The 15878-nt window shown below is 40.7% G+C and overlaps 1 protein-coding gene across 2 annotated transcripts; it reads right to left on the reverse strand.

Annotated features, from left to right (window-relative positions):
• Positions 1 to 267: 267 nt before the first annotated feature.
• On the reverse strand, positions 268 to 12415 carry LOC124160279. Of its 2 annotated transcripts, XM_046536106.1 has the most exons (4): positions 12293 to 12415; positions 8130 to 8591; positions 2776 to 4163; positions 268 to 780 (listed from the first exon to the last, which is right to left on the reverse strand). In XM_046536106.1, exons 1-4 carry the CDS (start codon positions 12296 to 12298, stop codon positions 777 to 779), a joined length of 1860 nt encoding a protein of 619 aa, XP_046392062.1. In that variant the 5' UTR covers positions 12299 to 12415; the 3' UTR covers positions 268 to 776. The 2 variants fall into 2 exon arrangements, with proteins under 2 accessions (XP_046392062.1, XP_046392061.1); XM_046536105.1 differs by lacking the exon at positions 268 to 780 and having other exon boundaries at positions 2167 to 4163.
• Positions 12416 to 15878: the final 3463 nt, after the last annotated feature.

Consider the following 15878-nt stretch of genomic DNA (forward strand, 5'->3'; position numbering starts at 1 on the left):
CTCAAGAAAGGCATCGGGTGTAAAAATCTAGTTAATACAGGTTTCAATGACATAAATGCTTATTTATCCGTAAATTATGTCATTGCGCTGGAAATCTAATGCTTTAACAAACGTTTTAGCTTTGCAAACAAGTCATTTTCGTCGGTTTATTCTCTAAAAAACGTTTTGTAAAGTGAAAGTACATAAAAATTCAAGAGATTTTGGCTCAGGTTTTCATTCAAATAAAACAATTTTTAAATTTATAATTTTTATATTTTAACAATATTTTTGAACAACAATCAACAACCTGTATTTTACATCGTAAAAACAGATAAGCCACCTAAACATCTCCGATGTCAACCGTGCTGTGGAAGGTTGAACTCCTATCTCCACAATATATCAGAAGTGCCATATTTGAGGAAATAAATAAGTACAGACATTTACCTTTTGTTGCCTGCAAGTGCAGGTGGATCCTTGAAAGCTAGATTTCCAGTTATTGAATATTTACTGTGTCACTGATTGAAACGTTACGTGAACATTGCTAAACAACTCAATCGTTATCTCTTATGGATATGAATTTTAGAATCGATAATCTTTTCTGAGTCATTAAATGATGCTGGAAAAGCCTAACAAATTGATAACAAAAATTTCCTGATAAATTTACTTTTTTACGGTTCTTGAATGGGTTTGTTTCGAGTTACCCACCGTTTTTGAAAGCTACCATTGGAAAAGGCATACAACCGGTCACACATTTACCACCACGATCCGACTCTGATGCTCTGCATTTGTAGTTTTTTTTATCTGAAAGAGCAAAATATGTACATTATAGAGGCGAAAATCAAGCAAGGGTTTCTAGAAGCTGCTACAGAGTGCTATGGGATTGCTCTATCAATTCTTTCCGCACTAGAAGCAGTGAGAATTTGGTGACTCTAAGGTAGCTGGATGCAGTCAAAAGGATCGTGGCTATGAGATAAGGATAGCTACGGTGATAACTACAGGAAATCTAGCTTTCTACAAATTTCCATTGCAGCACATGCTTAAGCTGCCAAGAAATTCGTACTTTAAGGATCCCATGAAGATGAAGGTAATATCAATCATTTCTGCTTGTCATGGAAACAAGTATCTGCATAATTCTATTCACGTTTGACAATCGGATAGATAGAATCATTGGTTGTACAAAAACCATTCAACCAACGATTCAAATGTTTGTATGTGATGGATTTTTACAAAGGTTAATGTGGAGGAGCAATTCTAAAAATATACTCTGCGTGGCTACTAGGTGCATGCAGGGATAGCCTCTCGATTCGAGTATAAATGACCCTGTAAGGTTATTTATTAAAATAATTGCATAATGCTTAGTGTTCTCTTCTCATAAATTAGGCCAAATTCTATAACTGCGAATAAATGTAGTATTTTTTATTGTGTAGATTCATGAATATTATGCATTTTTGGCCTATGATAAATGCTTCTTCCTATCGAGGAATCTGTTAGTGCTGGATGAATTCTGATAAGCTTGTCAGTGAAGCATTAATATTTACCTATTATTCTAATAAAAGTGCATTTATATTTTGATCTGTGAGGTGCCTCACCTGCGTTGACGATAAAAAATTACTCTCCACCTGGAGTCATGTAATACAAGGATAATAACACGAATCACATTTTTACGCATTAAAATGCATCAATTTATTGTAACCAACATTACGTTACGTGCAAATTAAAGCATCAGTCTTTTAATGATAAAATATTTGGACCAGTTAGCTTAATAGATTTCCAATATGCTCATTTTGTGCGACTTGGAAGAGGACAAAGTCCTGCCTGGTTTTTGTGCCATGGTCAGTACTATTACATTGATAGGTTGCTCTTACATCGACTATAGAGGAAAAGAGAACAAAAATTGTAGTTTACTTCGTTCCATCAACAATTACAGCAAAATATCTTGTAATAACTTAAATCCTTGGATTTGTGAGCATTGTACGTATTTTTTTCAGTAAAAAAATCCAAATTACCGTACCATTATACCTCATCATTTGGTGAGTGTTCATTAAAAATCTCTTTTCCGTAAAATTGTTGCTTAACTGTGATTTTAGTATTTTCTTTATCCAATTTTTGTTTATTTTCCATGGGGAAAATACCGTATAGCAACAGAAAGTTACTTTTCGCCATTTATCCTGAAAGTATCCACCTCGTGAAGTGAGTAACAATCTGGCGTAAAATCTTTTGACTTATACGGTGTATTCACTTGTCCAACATATCTAATGATCTTAGTCAGCGGCTTCCCTGCTGCTCTTAACGAACTCCTCGAACACCGACTCGTGTTCTGACCTCTTAAGCATATACTTTGGCAGGTGAATTTTCCTAACCGGATCGAAAGTTTGGACGGTCTCGTCTGCGTACACTCCGTCGGCTATGGCTTCCTCCTCGGCTGTGGCCGCCCTCACCTTATCCCCTTCATCTTCCTCCTCTGCCTCGACAGACTCCCCATCATTTTCCCTTCTTTCCTCGCCTCTCCTCCTTTCCCTATTCTCCTTCCTCCTCCTCCTACCACCTTCTCCTACGGATTCGACTTTACTGCGGCTCTCGCTGGCCGCGTAAGAGGGTGCCGGAACCCTTTGAGCCCTGACCAAGGAGGTGTAGGAACCGTCCGAATCCGTCACCAGTGGGTGTGGGAAGAGGTTGACCGTCGTGGAATGTTCGGACGCGACTCCCAGCGCGTCAGAATGCCCAGCCAGGGGCTGGCTGAGGAGACTGACCCTTCTGGAAGCCCCGCCGAGGGCTTCCCCCTCGTCCGGGACTAACCTGTACTCCTTCAGCTCGTGGTAGGCGAGATGTCTCCCTTTCGGATCGGACTTGGCCACGAACATGCATTCCTCGTGTTGCATACCCTTGTCGTCCACGCACTGGAAGCAAGTCATCTTGTCCCTCATGACCTTCTTGCAAGACGTGCGGTCTTTCTGGCTGAACTCGCCGACCAGCTTCTCGAGGTGCTGCTTCTGGGCCTGGTCGAGCTGGAACTCCTGGCTGGGTCCTTTGTAACTGTAGTCGGTTGCCTTGTCGTCCTCGCTGGCCTCTGCCTTCTTGGTTCCAGGTCCCTCTTCTTCCTCCTCCTCTTCCGCTTCATCGACGGAAGAGGCAGCAGAGGATGACAGAACAGAAGGAGAGGAAGCCGAAGCCTCTCTGTAGTTGAACTCAGGGAAGAGTCGCTTGAAGTTTTCGTCGTAAGAATCTCCCGGGACGGCCTCGTACGCTATTTTTTCGGAGTCAATCCCGCTGGTCTCGGAACTCTCGTACTCCGGAGCGTCTTCCTTGTTTTCCTCGTTGCTGGTCCCACTGGCGTAGGCGTCGCCGTATCTCTCGTCGGGCAGGTACCTCCTGCTCCTGTACTTGCTGCTCGCGGGGTTCTTTCCCTTGGAGGAGAACGCCCTGGAAACGAAATAGGACTTGTCCTTCGGATTGGAACCGTAGGCGCACGATTCGTAGCTGCCGCCGTTGGAGGGGTCTTCGCAGACGTAGCAGGTCATGGCGGGTTTGGCAGCCCTGCGGAAGCGTCCCTTGCCGACGTCAGCGGCGCTGACCTTCTTGGAGATCTTCTTGCAGTTCTTCTTGGTTGCGGCGGTCTTTGGTGCCGAACCAGCTCCTTCTTCTGCGGGGGCTGCGGCCTCTTCCTCCGAGATCAGTTTGCTGTAGTCCGGGCCGTAGTACGGGTCGCTAGCGGGCTTCTCGGCCTCTTTGCGTGAGGAGGCTGCTGATGAATAGGGGCCATGGGATGGGCCGAACTGCTGTGGGCCAGAGTTCTCATACTGACTGGGTCCGTAGTAGTACTCCTGGGGTTTGTAAGCCGAACCGCTTCCGGCGTAGTGTCCGGAACGGCCCCTGTTCTGCTGTGGTTTGGTCACCCTCTCTCCGTCGGCGGACTCGTCGTCCTCTTCGGCTTCGTCCTCGTCGTGGTACACGTGGTGTTCGGTCGCGGCCGCCCTCCTGGCTTCTTCGGGCCCTCGCCTTCCTCCGGATCCTCTCCTCTCGCCTGGACCCCTCCTCTCGCCCGGGCCTCTCCTGTCTCCATTCACCCTCCTGCTTCCCTCTTCCAATTCCCTGCTGTCGTATTCATCAGCGCCGTCAGCTGCGGCGTGGACCCTGTCCTCGACCTCTTTTTGACTCGAAGCGTGGGCGGTCAAGAAGTCCTTAATCTGTTAGGGCGAAGATGCATGAAATGATTTTTTTAATGAAATTTTCATTCGTAATGAGTTACATAATGGTGCCAAGAGTGACTGTGTGAAGTTAATCTAGCTTAAATGAGTTAAACTCAGAATTTCCGCTATTTCCGAAGATGCAGATTTAGGTTTTAACTCTATAATTTGAAAATAGTTGTACATTGTGGAGACCTAGATCGGTCATATTTAAATTTTGTGGGAAATAGTATGATGAATTTACACCATGACGATGTATCATTTTCAATGGCTGAAGGATAAATAATTCTTAGAATTTCTGTCGTAGAAATTAAAGTGTTTCCCATTTGTTCATTAATTATTATAATGAAGTACAAATTTGTTTATTTGTTATTTCAGGTAGGTATGGATCGAGTCAAGTAGTAGATCTTTTTCAAAGTAGGACTTTAGGTAAATGAGCGCCTTAAGTTACGGTATGACCAATTTGTGCTTCTAGGCAGGCGGGGAAGGATAAGAGGAGAAAAGTATTTCTAAATACTATTGAAAAGGGATATTGGGTCTAATTGTGAACTCATAAGGAAAGTGACACCCTTGTTTTGAGTCCCAGCGGGAAATTCAATTTAAGGATGGGTACAGGCTGGAAAAAATTTTCCGGTGAACGTACCTCAATCGTCAGAATACCTATATAAAAATGTAATTTTGATAGAACAGCCTATGCTGGTGATCATTTGGCGTACCATAATTTTGATATCCGAAACTATAGTTGGCGAATAATGGAAAGGTTTAACTTGTAAGAGTATATGATGTCATGAGAAGTCAGTTTTGAATTCTAATACCGAATAGAATGAATACGTTCTTGACATTCGTGGCATTTATAAGTAGCTGGAATGAACGGTCTATTTCCCAATGCTCGGAATAAAGCCGATTAGCAATTTTTTTTTTCGTTTTTTTACCTTTTACCTTTCTTTACCTTTACCTTTACGTTACTTTACCTTTTATTCGACTTTCCCATTTGATATTAGAAAATACGAGTAGTATATTCATGCTTTGAAATATGCCCAAAGATTTCGCTTTACTGATGCACTGTGTTCAACATTTAATCGATAAAAACAAGCTTTAGTGACCTATAGTACAATCTTGACGCATCGCATCTGCTTGAATGGAAAATTAAATATTCTTCAATTATGGCGTTCATGAAACAATTGCCGCGAAATATAGGTAAATCAGCAAAACAATAGCGTGAGAGTTGACCGATCTCAAATTAGCTTGAATTCTTTGAGTGGAGTATCGTATTAATTGGCTACAGCGCTTATCTGCCTTGTTTTGTTAACTCAAATTGTGAATCATTGGAAGAGCATATTAAGGGATGAAAAATAACGAGATGGCAATAAAACTTAGCCCCAGACAGGGTATCAAGATAGCGTTGATAGCGAAGGAACTCCTTCATTCAATTTTAATTCAGTAAGTACAGAAGTTGGCCTTTAGTTCACAGAATAGAGATAGCTGACGTCAAGTATGGTTTAGTTATTTTTAGGGCCACAGACCTGTGCAGCTAATTTTTCATTTGGTGTCATTTTTATTTTCACGAAAGTTTTTTTTTTTAATAAACCCTATAATCTAGTATGTGTTAGTAACTGTCATGGATTATCGATGATTCGTATTGTTAACTCACTACGGAAACGTAATTTTTCAGAATAATTCGGTAGAAGGAAAGGAAAGATAAGTTAAATACGCTCAAAAAATTTTCCTCATTCATGAACTCCATCAAAACGCGGAAGTTGCCGCCCTGCTTTTATGATTTGGCGATGTCATTAGAGTACCAGGTCGGCAATTGGGAACCGCTCGTTGAGGGAATGATTCGATCACGAGAGTCTAAACAACTGCAAACCACGCGATGATGATGCGAGGAAGGTAGTGGTTGGTATGGATTAATGACCCACTCGGAAAGAGCGCGTGACGTCATTAAATAATGGGTGAACTTATTAAGAGACCGCATTACGTCACTTTTTACTTAAAACGCTATCATCTTGAAATTTTCAGAGTATCTAAAGGAGGCCCTTGTCAACATATTATGGCGGTGTGTCGGCATTGTTAAATATTTATATCTGAGATACAGGGAAGTGTAGTCAAGGGTCTAGTCTATATGCCATTAAAATTTCAAGGTGATAGCCTAAGTTTTAAGCTAGAAATTATTCAAGAAATAAAACAAAATCCAAACGATTTAGCGGGATTGATGCGACTTAAAAAGGCCATCGTTTTTACTCGCTAATAGGGGTAGAATAAACGATAAATATAGATTTATTTAGGTATAGAAAAATTGCACGACCAAAGAAGAAACTAAATCGGAATGAAGAGTGTAAACGAACCATTCACTCATTCTTCCGAAATACTTATTCATAGAGTTTTGATAAAGCAAATTGCGATAAATATAAGAATTATTAGAGTTGAATACACATTTTGGCAAGCAAGTTAAAATTGTAATATGAAGATTCAAAGACCTCATAACGCTTAACTATGAATTTTTCCGTGTATACTGAAAAGTAAACAATTGTCGGGTGACCAGGAAAAGAGTCAAAAACGTCGAGTATATACTTGAGCGTTACATGAAATCAATAGTTTGCGAGTTCGCTTCGTGGAATGTTGATATGATAGATACAGAAATAAGCTTTGTTATATTCCACACAGTATTTATAAAAAAAACTACCGGTTTCGACCTTTTCAGGTCATTATTAAGAGGGGTAAGACAATGTAATGTACGTCTTCTTTTACATCTTCACAAATACCTGAAAAGGTCGAAACCGTTAGAGTTTTTTTTATAAATACTTTGTTAAATATAACAAAGTTTGTTTTTGAATCTGTCCATAGTATTATATTCGAGCTATCGCGATCACAGCGTTTAATTTTAGTAGTGACTGTAAAATAATCCGGTATTTGGCGCAAACAAAGAAGAGTATTTATTATAAAAGATGATGGATAAATTATGGATACAAAAATGAACTTTGTTATATTCCACACATTATTTATAAAAAAACCTCTTCCGGTTTCGACCTTTTCAGGTCAATATAAGGAGGTGTAAGGGCCGTTTTACACGGGGCACGGAATTGCGCAGGTTATAGCTGCACTAATTTCTAAAATGGCGTAGCATTGCGCGAATGCATGAACGAAATTAGAACTGGGGCTATTTTGCCGTCTCGCATCCACGCATTCTCGCATGTGTTCTAGCAATTCACCGCTTTACACGACGCAATTTTGATTGCGCCTTCGCACGTACGTCAGATGGCGCAATTCCGTGTACCGTGTAAAACGGCCTTAAGAAAATGTAATGCATATCTTCATTTACTCTTGATTATGACCCGAAAAGGTCAAAACCGGTAGAGTTTTTATTAGAAACACAACAAAGTTTATTTGTGAATCGATCTTGAGTATTGATGAGCGGAACTGTGATTTCCCAGTCACTTCGTCACCTGTGACTGCTACCCATCAGTAACGGCGATTCCCAACTCTGATTGCAATCGCCGAGGAGAGTCACTCGTAAAAGTCAGCCGTGACTTGTGGTGCTGCTATTCCTGCTACTTTGTGCAATTCCAATGAAGGAGCTCTCCGCAAAAGGGACGAATAAACTTATTGAAAATTGGAAAATTAGGCAAAATAATTTTTCGGGGGAAGACTTCTGATTCTAAGTTTATGTCACGATAATTAAGTAAATTTGATATGGTAAAGGAATTGATATGAGGCAATCATTAAAATTCCGTCGGCATTATTTAACATATTTTATGTTCAAACCGTTGGCTTATATATCGTAAAGGATGTCTTATTCATCTTTGATTGTAAAAGATGAATAATGATGAATGAATACAGATGCATGAATAAGACATCTCCTATTATAGGTAACATTGCTACAAGTAAATTTAACATGGTAAAGGAATTGATAAGTGACAATCATTAAAATCCCGGCGTCGGAGTATTTACTATGAAGGAGACCATTACCTGAAATCCCCCGTGAGGTGCTCCATCGAAGAAAGACTGGAAACTGTGGTTTGGATCCACGAATCCCCTGTCGTCCTCGGTCGCGGCCTTGTCCTGCTCGGCGCCGAACACCGGGAAGAGGCGACCGGACGACTGGAAGGGCGACGAAGGCTCCTGGACAAGATGGAGTGGCCTAGCGGCACCCGCGCCGAAGGCTGGAGACGAAATCGCCTCGGCCCCGACCAGAGACTCCCTCAGGAGTCCCGAGAAGTCAATGGGGTTCACGAAGCCGTGGTCCTCTGCCTGCTGGGTCGCCGCAGCCGTCGTTGGGTGGTATGGAGATCCGTGATGGACCGCCGCCACCCCGTGGGAGCGTCGGTCGTCGGCGCTCTCGTCTCGGACTTTGTATTGAGCCGGTGCGGGCACATACCTCTGTGCAGACGCAACGGCCAATGACGCCGCTACGAATATCAGCGCCAATTGCTGTTGGTATGAGGATATATTTCAGTAGGAAAATTAGACATCAAAGGGCGATGTGTCTCAATCTACCCTCGACATAAACCCAAAATCACATGATCATTTTTTTTTTTTTTTTTTTTTTTTTTTTTTTTCCGTCGCGAAAATGATCACTATCGCGATCGCTTTTCCCGAAAAGCGATCGCTCTAGTGATCATTTTTCTGAATCACACGGTCACTCCCGCCGTCGCTTTTCGCATCATTTCCGATATCACAGGTCGTTGTCATAGGACCCGCATCACGAAAATATATATCGTGTTTGTTTATCTATATCGTTACCACAATTATCAAACGCTGCACTGCAATCACACCATACGGTCATGCTATCTGATTGGCTGATATGGGGTTTTAGGGACGGTTTTCGCGACGGAAAAAGCGACCGGACGAGTGATGAAAAATAGCGATGGGAATCCTCATCGCGATCGCGAAAAACAATTGCCGGCGACGATCATTTTGCAAGTGATCACTCCAGTGATCGCGATAGTGTTCACTTGGAAATGACGGATAAAATGATCATATGATTCAGGCTTTAGATGGAAAGGTTTCTCGGCTGGCTAATGAAGCCAGGGGCGTAGCTAGAAATTAAGACTAGGGGGGGGTTTCAGGGGCAACTAATACTGGGGGGCCTGGGGGAATGGCATACCTGCCAGGGTAAGCGGGAGGTACAAGGGCCCTCCGACGGAAATTTTTTAAAGATAAATGGTTCAAAATGACTAGTTTTACGGCCTTCTGAGGGATATTTTATTAATCTTCACTCTATTCTATGGGTAATACGAATCCAATTAAATAAAATAGATTAAACTTTAAAAATTGTCTGAGCTCTGGGGGGGCGTTTTATCCCCCGAAACCTCCCCTCGCTGCGCCACTGAATGAAGACGCTATGAATTTTAGCGCCAACTGCTGTTGGTGTGAGGGAATATTTCAATAGTAAAATTAAGCATCAAAGGGCAATGTGTCTCTATCTACAATCTAAAATTGATAAAAGGTTTCATTATGAAGAAAATGACGCGACTACACTTTCAATGTGAGGGAATGTTTCAATAGGAAAATTAGCCATCATTGGGCGATGTCTCTCAATCTACATTCGCCAATAGATTTGAATAAGAAGAAGCCAATAGGGTTCTAAATTGGATAAATATTAATTATACCGCGATATGGTACTTGGAGGAGGTGACCGACAGCTGAGATCATTTGCGCCATGAGGGAAGGGTAGGGAAGGAAGGGTGGAGAGAAACCCGGCGTCGGCATTAGCCTGCTCTAAATTATAGGCGCCGAGAGGACTACGGCTTAGCGTCCCATCCGACGGACGAAGTGTTGCACTTGAAATGTCCTCCATACAATATTCAAGCAGGGCTCTGACAGTTTCTGAAAAATCTCTGTCACGGCCGGGATTCGAACCCGAGCCCACAGGGTGGGAAGCCAACGCTCTAGACACCACACCAACTCGATCCCCAACTTATATAACTTCTTTTTTAATAGCCCGGTTCTGTGAATAATCATTAATATCAGACGTAAATGATGGTTAATATATTTGAAGTGAAAATTAAACTGTTTTAATCTAAATTTAAAAAAATGTTATTCTTTAAATTATTTTTGCGTGCATTTTTATTTTTTTACGCCTATTGATGACGATTATTCATCGAAACCCGGGTCTTAAAAAAAGATGTGGTATTAGTAATAGTTATCCAACCAAGAAACCGAAAAATGTAATACCACACAGTTTAAAATGAGTTAGTGAATACATTAAAAGTTCCCTTATGCTCATTGTCTATGTATATATCAGTGTAGGTATATATCGGGCATGATGAGTAGTGTGCTTTAGAGCCATAAAGGAACGTTATTAGCAGAAGAGACGCGGCAATAGCTTTATGGTGACGAAACTCGTTCCTGTAAAGTACTTAACATATCTTAGAAATACTCATCAGTGATTATCATTTTTACAAGATATTGTATGAAGACGGATTAACTATTGCCACTGAATTAACAGTGTTCCGTATAACGACGGGACTTAGTTTTTATAAGGCTCACTTGTTCCCAGTACTGTGCATTACGCGGGTATATTTCCGAATTTTCCTCCCCGAATATCCGGATTTAAGACTGAATTACCAGTTCCCTCAGAATTTTTCTATTTTGTCTTCATACTTGGATTAGTGTTCCAAGCTGTATTCAACATCCAATTTTTAGGTAATATAGGCTGTCGTTGGCTTCTACCATCCGTCGTGGTAAAATGAAAATTAATTTTCGGAAATGGGAGACGAGATAATGAGCAAAAGATAAAGGAAGAAACTATAATGGGAATCGTCAAGAATTTAAATCTTTCCTCGCTGTGTTAAAACTTTTAGCTTCCGTATTTCCGCCTTTTATATTTATATTTTTGCGTATTAATATGGTCAAAACTTTGTAATTTTTTTATTCCAAATCTGAAAATTTCACTGAACTCCCTTGTTAATGCTAGGCAAGGCGTTGAAACTTTATATGAGGATTAGTGAATATTGTAAAGGAAAAGTGACGAGAAAAGGGTGATATAGGAGCTTCTCCTTAGAAATAAAAAATCGTTATATATAGAATAAAAAACTCTATGCTTACGGAAATTACGTTTAAGTAGGATGAAACAGTTGAGTAAAGAGCAAGTTTAAAGAGTCATATCCTCCCTAATCTAAATGCTACGTTCCTTATTTATTTTGCATCGACGAATGCCACCCATAAATAATATTTTTATAAAAAAAATTAGAACTAAGAGAATTCATCATTCCCGGTCGATTCGTATTTTTCTGACGTATTTACTGTTTAGAATTTAAGTATTAGCGTGTTTCCAGGATATATGGAGTATACCTTTTTCGACGTTCACCTCTATTGCAAATATGAAAATTTTATCTCAGTATATTCCTAGGTGTAATTTTTTTAGAATATTTGAAATTCTATTAACGTTGACAAGAGTACACTTTATATCACGAGACATTCAAAGGATAGTGTTGAGTTGCAAACAATGTATTCCTTGGGAAATCATTATTATACTTAGGGAGTAACGCGTCAACTAGAGGGTGTTCCACCGAGAAACAGGAGAAACGGAATAAATTTGATTTTCTTCTCCTCCGAAATTCATTGAAAGTTGGCTCTCTGAGTGAATTCAAATCTGCTGTAAAGCGAAAGTTGCTGGATAACACCAATAAATATTTGCTTACTCTATTGGCACTACTGGTAGATATATTTGAGGAAATATAATTTTGTGGTATTCAATCTGGAAAAAAATTCTACTATGCGGAGAAAAATATAATCTTGGTCTGAATTGAGTTCGTTTGTTTGTTTGTTTGATCGAACTCAAAAATGCTTGAGTTCGATCAAATTATGATGTAATCAAATTTACAGTTTTTACGTTGTCAGTTATAATGAGTAAGAGAAGCGGAAATGGCTTCTCAGAAGCATCAAACGGCTGCATTATGAATTACATCAATAACTTAAGGGAATTTATGGTTAAAAGTTCGCTTGTAACTAAATGTTCTTTGGTATCGCAGGTTTTCTTTTTTGTATTTTTGTAAAGAAATATGGAAAATTTATGAAATTAATACCTTTTTGCATGAAAAATCGGAATTAGATATTTGTTCCGAATCACACAGTTATGAAGATTCCTATTTGGGGGATTTTTTTGTATATGCAGGCGTTGAACTCACCCTCATGTTGGTCAGCTTCGATCGTTGAAGTCTCCGCAGAGGGGTGAGTTTGAAGCGATGCTCCGTCGATGAACGAACCGACTTTTCCCTCGCCCTTATAAGCAGCACTACAACACTCTCCACCAAAAGATACACCGGCGGCTGACTGGGCTGCACCTCACTATTATAACCCCTCGCCCCCCCTCCTAGTCCAACCCCACCGCGGCCTCCCTCCATCAACCCCTCTCCGCGCCCCACCCAGCCCTGTCCGCGGCAGTCGGCGACGCTGTCAGAGAAAGCCTCTCCCTCCCCCAGATCCGCGAGCCCCATTCCACGTCAAATGGGACACATTCCCCCCGACAGCATCTCGCCCTATTAGATTTTCTTTTCGGGGCGCGCCGAGGCGTTAAAAGGGGCAATCACCCCGTGGTGCGCTTCGATGTGCGCACCACGGTTGGGAGCGGGGGAGAGCGAGGTAACGCGCTGATTCGGATATGGTGCGGGAAGCGTGGGAGGAGGTGGATGGGATAGAAGATGGTGGTAGCGGAAGGGATTAAAAAAAATAGGTTTAGGCTGGCTCATTTTTTTTATACCCCGAATCAATCACTGGCTTCGGGGGAGGATGATTTTCATGAGTTTTAATCTTTCGTCGGTTCTCTCGACTGTTTTTGGCTGTCCAACCGGTGTAGTGCATCCAAATTTCCGCCTTCATCATTCACGTGTTGCAATCAGCAGCAAATGGTGCATAGCAAAGTTTCCGAAAGGACGGATCTTCACAGCATCCAATTGATTTTCAGAATTTTTCGTTGGTGACGGAAGACAGGTCCCTGCTCGGCACGTAGCCAAAGGGAGTTTTGGGCATAAGCCCCACGAAATATTTTCTCTTGTGGCATCTACCCGCGATGAAACGCCTGCTGAGGAGACCACTAGCACATCTTTACTCCTCTGACATTCCATTTTTCGGTATAGTTACATTTCACGATGTCTGTAAATAACTAACCATAGATCAAACTTTCGGTCATCAATCGCAAGATTTCTGATGCAATGGACTTTCTCTGTTGCATTTCATCCCAAATTTGATACCTGATGCGTTATAAACAATTGCAAGCTTTCGTTCTTTGAAAAGTTTTGTGGGCTGGAAAAAGATTATAATAATATATCTATCATTCGTAAGCTTCAGGATTATTATAAGCTGTAAATCACAAAAATTATGTATTAAAATTTTCATAATATGGCCTAAAATGCATTAAGTGCGATAAACCCTGTCCCAATGCGTCTTGCAGGAATATTTTATTTTATTTTCAAACCACCGGATACAGCTCTTATTGGCCATTTTATACCGGGGTGTTCAACAAATGTAACAAGTAAACGTACACAAACGACCATGCCCTGGACCGGCGATACCTACCCAGGCGGGACTCGACCCGCGACCTCTTGTTTGGCAGGCGAGAACGTTACCCCGCCGCCACCGAGGCCGGCAATATTACGATAACCGATGAAAAAAATCACGATTTATGAATCGTGCTCTGGAAAATTCATGACTTCGAATGCTTTGCTTGCCGGATATTGCGACGTATCTAAGGCATCCGGCACCAGGGCAAACTCACGGCCTATCGGAGCGCTTAACTCAAAGTTTCCGCTGTGTAAAAATGGTGCGTTTTCGCCCTTAACATCATCAGTAATTTTGGTTCCTACAGGCATCAGCTATCCAGGATTGAAATTTCGTGACACAATTTTTCTCCACCCTGTGTAGCGAGCGGGTTTCATGAAATGAATGTTTTTCCGATACGTGCGAATCCACCATACATAGGTATGGGCAACTCGCATACCACACAATCTTCCCCTCGAAAGTCCCATCCAAGTTGTCTGACTGAAGTTTAATATTTTGGAACTATGGGATGGAATTAAATGTTTATTTGGGATTTTTTAAACTCGATATATTATAAAAAAATAAATTTTAATTCGCAACATCACGACTAGTGCGGGAAACATTGTGTCTCCAGTATAAAGAGAAATTTATACCATCTCGATCACACAATTGATTTGTTGTTGATTCATATATCGCGGCTTTTCATCGGCTCTCATAGCATGCCTGTTCGACGCTTTCATTGGAGTAGGGTTTATCACACTTAGTGCATTGTACGGCAAAACGTGAACAATTTTATGGATAATTTAGGTGATTTATTCATTAATAGTAACCATGAAGCTTAATAACAATAATAGGTGCCTTTATTCGGGCGAGGTGGTGACTATTTAATTCATCATTTCTACCTCTATCACCTGATCCCTCAGCGTCATTGCAAACGCATTTGAAACGGTAAATAAACGTTTAGTATACAAAAATATACTATTTAGGGTAACCCGGGGCAGAATGGGGTATCAAGTTCAAAACATTAAAAAACAAGCACACAACGGTATAATAAATTTCACCTCGCGTTTTAATATACGTTATGAAATGTATTGATCACAAAAATACAATAATATGGTGGAAAAAATATTAATTGTACATTTTTCCCAAAAGAAAAAAATTGTGCCATTTGCCCCGTTCTGCCCCAGGGTACAGGGCAGAATGGGGTAGTGTGAAAATGAATAACAAAAACAAATTAAATTTGTGCAACAATAGGAAAAATCAACTTGTATGTTCTTGACTTATAATTTAAATGAATTTTTAGGTGCAGAACACATTTAGCCTTAATCTTTTTTGAAGCCTAATCGCAACATACTCATCGACTTACGAGTACAGAATCATCTTCTTCGCTTTCAACTCCTGCACACGAATTGTGAGCCAATTTCTTGCAAATGGAACAAACGACCCAGTCTTTTACTGATTTTGAATGGAATACGCCGCAGTATAAACTAAGAGTTGTCTCTTAATCCCACCGTTCTTTTTTGTATTTTTCTTACTTCTTCGTTCCGCCCCAACCGTTCTAACCCAAGAACACGTTTCCGCTTACATACGAACTGACACCCGAAAACAAAGTTTAGTCAGACGTTCAATTATACGAAACTAACGACGATTAGACGTACTTCAAACATATACCAAGAATTACAGTAATTTGATCACTTAAATATGACTTACCATCGATACAAAATCTTTCAAAGTTAGAAAACAACAAAATATTCACACAACTCACGGTTTACGTGGTAACCCTAAATTAACCAAACCAACATGTCTATATAAGATGAACAATAACAGGTTAATCTATTTTCAATCCTCTCCGAAAGTTGACAGCACCTCCTAGACACAAAAAATCCCGAACCTCATTCTGCACCGGCCCCCGTTCTATTCCCTTACATTATTAGCGAAATGCCAAAAAGATAAGCATCTGTGGAGATTTTGTGTAAAAAAATTCTGTTTGTGGGAAAAAACATAAGGATAAGGGAGTAGTATCCTCGAGCGAAAACATCCACTGCAGGATAACGCCCAAAAGAAGCTTACGAATGATAGAAATGTTATTGTTTTCTCTGTCATCTTACTTACTGTACATCCCACCACTGAACGATGGATGGCTAATGTTTATAAGGTTTACTAAGATTTCAAATTTGGGTTTAATGCATCTGAGAAAGTTCACTTACGTATTTGCTGTAACAGTGCTGCGATTGAAAA

Source organism: Ischnura elegans, chromosome 6, assembly GCF_921293095.1.
Source record: "Ischnura elegans chromosome 6, ioIscEleg1.1, whole genome shotgun sequence".
Lineage (NCBI taxonomy): Eukaryota > Metazoa > Arthropoda > Insecta > Odonata > Coenagrionidae > Ischnura > Ischnura elegans.

Excerpts from the sequence above, each read along its gene's own strand:
- LOC124160279 (XM_046536105.1), bottom strand. Across the intron at positions 4,164-8,129 it reads CACCTCACGGGGGATTTCAG|ATTAAGGACTTCTTGACCGC; the intron begins GTAATGGTCTCC and ends TCGCCCTAACAG.